The following is a 3,833-nucleotide window of genomic DNA, read 5'->3' on the forward strand; positions in this document are numbered from 1 at the left end:
AGACAGAGTCTTACTTTGTTGCCCTCGGTAGAGTGCTGTGGTGTCACAGCTCACAGCACAGCTCCTGGGCTTAGGTCATTCTCTTGCCTCAGCCTCCTGAGTAGCTGGGACTATAGTCACCCACCACAATGCCTGGTTACGTTTTTGTTGCAGTTTGGCTGGGGATAGATTCGAACCTGCCTCCCTTGGTATGGGGGCCGGCGCCCTACTCACTGAGCCACAGGTGCCGCCCAATTTTTTTTTTTTTTTAATCAGGATGTTTGGGTACGTCTTCCTGAAGAAGGAAATACCTCGAATGAAGCTTGTTAAGTGAACAAGAGCTGGTCAGATGGAGAAAAGTAGCAGGGGTATACCAGATAGTCGGAACAGACTGAGGAATTGCCGAGAGGAATAAGATACCAAGGCGGGGTTAGAGGTGGAGGTCCTCTCCAGAGATAGAACATAAACAGTTGGTTGCCAAAGCCTCAAGTCCAAGGCAAAGAATGGCAGAAGATAAAAACCAGAAAGATAAGCAAAAGTCTCAGCAGGATAAACAGAAGTCTTAACACAAGGAGCTTATGTGCCATGTTAAGAAGTCCGAACTTTAACCACTGGGCGTGGGGGATTTGTGAAGATGCCAGCCAGAGAACAGTAACTTAGATTTTATGATCAGGATAAACTCTTCGTTCCTCTCAACTGAGTGTCTAGCCTGGTGATTTTCAACGACAGAAATTTTTAAAGATCATTAATTATTTTCAAAAAGAAGGTCAAAGCCCAGTAAGTATATTCCTTTTTTCACTCTTTGTTTTTTGATCAGCATAATTTAAGTGTGCCACGGAAATGTATAGGTTCAAGTGTGCTGTGAGATTAAAAAAAAAAAAAGGTTGTAAACAGTGGTCTAGCACACGGAAGGTATTCAATATTTTTTTAAATTAATAAATCCTTACTTTGACAACATAGGAAATCAGAGAGGATTGTTTAGACTTTTAAAATAATGGAGAAATGGCTTAGGGAGTCTTTTTAATAGAATAAAAAGCCCAAGAGCTTCTGATGCTGCCGCTTTATTCATTCAGTTATTGTTCATTTATCAGTCATTCAGCAAACACTAGAACACTATGTGTCCAGTGTTACGTGTCGAGACCTGGGGAGCAAATGTGAAGGAGACAGGGTTCCTCTTTCCAGAAGGACTGAGTCAGCATAGGGTCCACACACACACACACAATGATATAGCTGGTCAGTGTTATAAAAGATACGTGTGTAATCGGTATATAAAATGTGCTGAGGAATTTGCTCTACATGGAGGAGCAGAGAACGGCGGACCCTTGAAGAACAACTGTGCAAAGATACGACAGCTACATAAACGCGTCAGGACAAAATCAAAATGCCAGTTTTTCCGTCCAAGATCATGTCTTTATCTCAGAGAGGCATTAGCACAGCACACTTTCAGAATCTTTGAAAAGCTCGATACTGCTAATTTTTACCTTCAGTAGAGAATATACCTTAAATCTTTCTCTAAAAAGTTTTTCTTCTCTTTCCATTCTGTGCTTTTCTAAGTTTTGCTTCTTGGTTTTGAAGAAAATTCTAGAAGATAAAACAAGAAATACTCAGGTTAAATGTACTATAGTAAGACTCTGAAGTTTCCAAGACTACAGAGTTCTTCCATTTCAGGGTAAATTCAGGTATAAACTTTTTGCATATAATTTTATACAGAATTATATATAAAGTCATGTATCTATGTGTGTGTATAATGTGTTCACACAAACACACGCATATCTCCACTAGAGCAGATGGTCAGAACAACTGAACAGGGTACGTTATATAAATTGCTTTCCTCCACAATTAAAAAATGTTTCTGATAGTAAGATAATAACTTGGAATAAAAGAGAATTGGTTAAACAACTTAGGGTAGACAAGAAACTTCTCTGAATTAGGCTTAGAAGCATAATTAACTTGTTTTTAAAAAAAAGGAACTCCAGAAAAATCTATAAATCTTACCAGCTTTAGACCATTTCATGGAAACCAGTTACGAATCCATAAGGGGCTGACATTTTGTGGTTTTCCAAGTTTTAAAACCTAATTGGGGAACCACAGATCTACCTGGCGCCATCAATGCGCCGTCTCATTTGCTCAGTGATTTGAGAAATGGATAGAGTTAAATAAAGCAAATGCTCCAAACCATAGGCAAGGATTTCAGCGCATAACCGTGAAGCAGAAGCTAATTGGTTTGCTTCTGTCTTAGCAGTTTAATGTTTACAGAAGGAAAAATGTCAACCAAGCTCCGTCTTATTTTAAAGTGTCTCCTACATCATCTGTTTTGTTCTTTCCACCATTACAGCCACTGCCTCGCTCAGACTCATGACACAACTTCTTGCCTGAAGTACCCCCTCCCTCTTGCCTCTTCTTCCTTGAATCCATCTGTACCTCTGCCTCCTGAGTCATTTTTCTAAAATTTCACTGACCGTGTCACACTCTTGCTTAAGTCTCCCTTCTGCCTCCGGGATAAAGTCCGAATTCATCATCATTGAACAGTTCCCCCCGCCCACCTGTGCAGCTTGATCAGCACACAGCGAGTAAGAGGAATAAATTGCAGCATTAAGCTATAATGGACGTGCATCTGTACTCCTAATGGACGTGCATTCGTACTAATCTTACCTTCCTGAGTCTTGGGCATCTTTCTCTCTCTCTTTTTTTTCTTTTGGCATCAAAAACTTGGGCTTCCAGGTTTTTAGTTTATCTTCATTTCTAAGGAGAAAAATAATTTGAGCAAGTAAATTGAACCATCAACACTTTATGGGCAATTATATTTTACCAAAAAAACTTATCTAGAAATAATATTCTGATAGTCTACGGCAAGGGCATGTAATCTCCGTGACCGCTATTCAACCCTCCTGCTGCAACTTTACAAAAACAAGTGGCAAGCCTTATTTGGCCCACGGGCCGTAATTTGCTGACCTCAATCTGTGATGATGCAAATTGGAAACCAGAAGCAAGAGATTGTCCTGTTTTATAATCACACTTCATCTCCTTTCTGAGCCTCAGTTTCTTTGCCTCTAAAATGTGAATGATGGTACATTTCACCATGAGTCAAAACCAAGCTGACTGGTGTTTAGCGTGAGTGGTGGGTCTGGCAGTGGAGGGTGTAGGGAAGGGGGAGGATGTGTATTATAGAAAGAAGTAATACTTTTTGATCACTGATGTGTTCGGGCTCATGCTAGGTATTTTATATATGTTCATTCAATTTTCACAAGAAGTACTGTAACATTCTTTTAAAGTAATCATCCATAGCTTTACAAAGTAGTTAATGGGTGATCAGAGAGAAGGAAATGAATGGTTAAACTGGTATGACCACTTGGGAAAAGAAGTTGTCATTTTCTTATGAATTTGTGCTCCCTATATCATTTGTATTTCTCTCCCCTTCCAACTGTATCTGCTAGAAGATGTCTCTCACATACTAACAGGTGACATGAATGTCTGTCTTAGTATGGCCTGTAAGTTCAAAGCATTAGGAAGTACCCCAATACTTAGCAACAAGAGAATGGATAAATGAATTGTGAGAGATATATATATATATATGACGGAATAGTATAGAAGAATAAAAATTAGTGAATTACAATGGAGAAAGATTTTATTTGAGGAATAGAAAGAAATTGCCGCATTCTGTATACAAAATACCATTTTTATAATGCTCAAATCCCAAATGAAATGATATTTTTATCATCGGTGTCTGAAAACACCGTTTTTGTTTTAAACAAGGAAATGAAAAATACAGAATTTAGGAGAATGCTCAATTCACAGTCACAAAGATGAGGAAACAACTCAAGTGCCCATCCACCCATGAAAGGATAAACTGTGTT

General features: G+C 38.9%; 1 protein-coding gene across 1 annotated transcript in view; it reads right to left on the minus strand.

Moving 5' to 3' along the window:
• The window catches only part of FYB2 (FYN binding protein 2), a 57,295-nt gene that overhangs the window by 3,450 nt on the left and 50,012 nt on the right, over positions 1–3,833 (minus strand). The window contains 2 exon segments of the mRNA XM_023515098.1: positions 1,479–1,560; positions 2,632–2,721. Of these exon segments, the coding sequence (XP_023370866.1) occupies positions 1,479–1,560; positions 2,632–2,721 (172 nt within the window).

The sequence above is a fragment of the Otolemur garnettii genome, unplaced genomic scaffold, assembly GCF_000181295.1.
Source record: "Otolemur garnettii isolate 467f Iridium unplaced genomic scaffold, OtoGar3 scaffold00066, whole genome shotgun sequence".
Taxonomy (NCBI): Eukaryota; Metazoa; Chordata; class Mammalia; order Primates; family Galagidae; genus Otolemur; species Otolemur garnettii.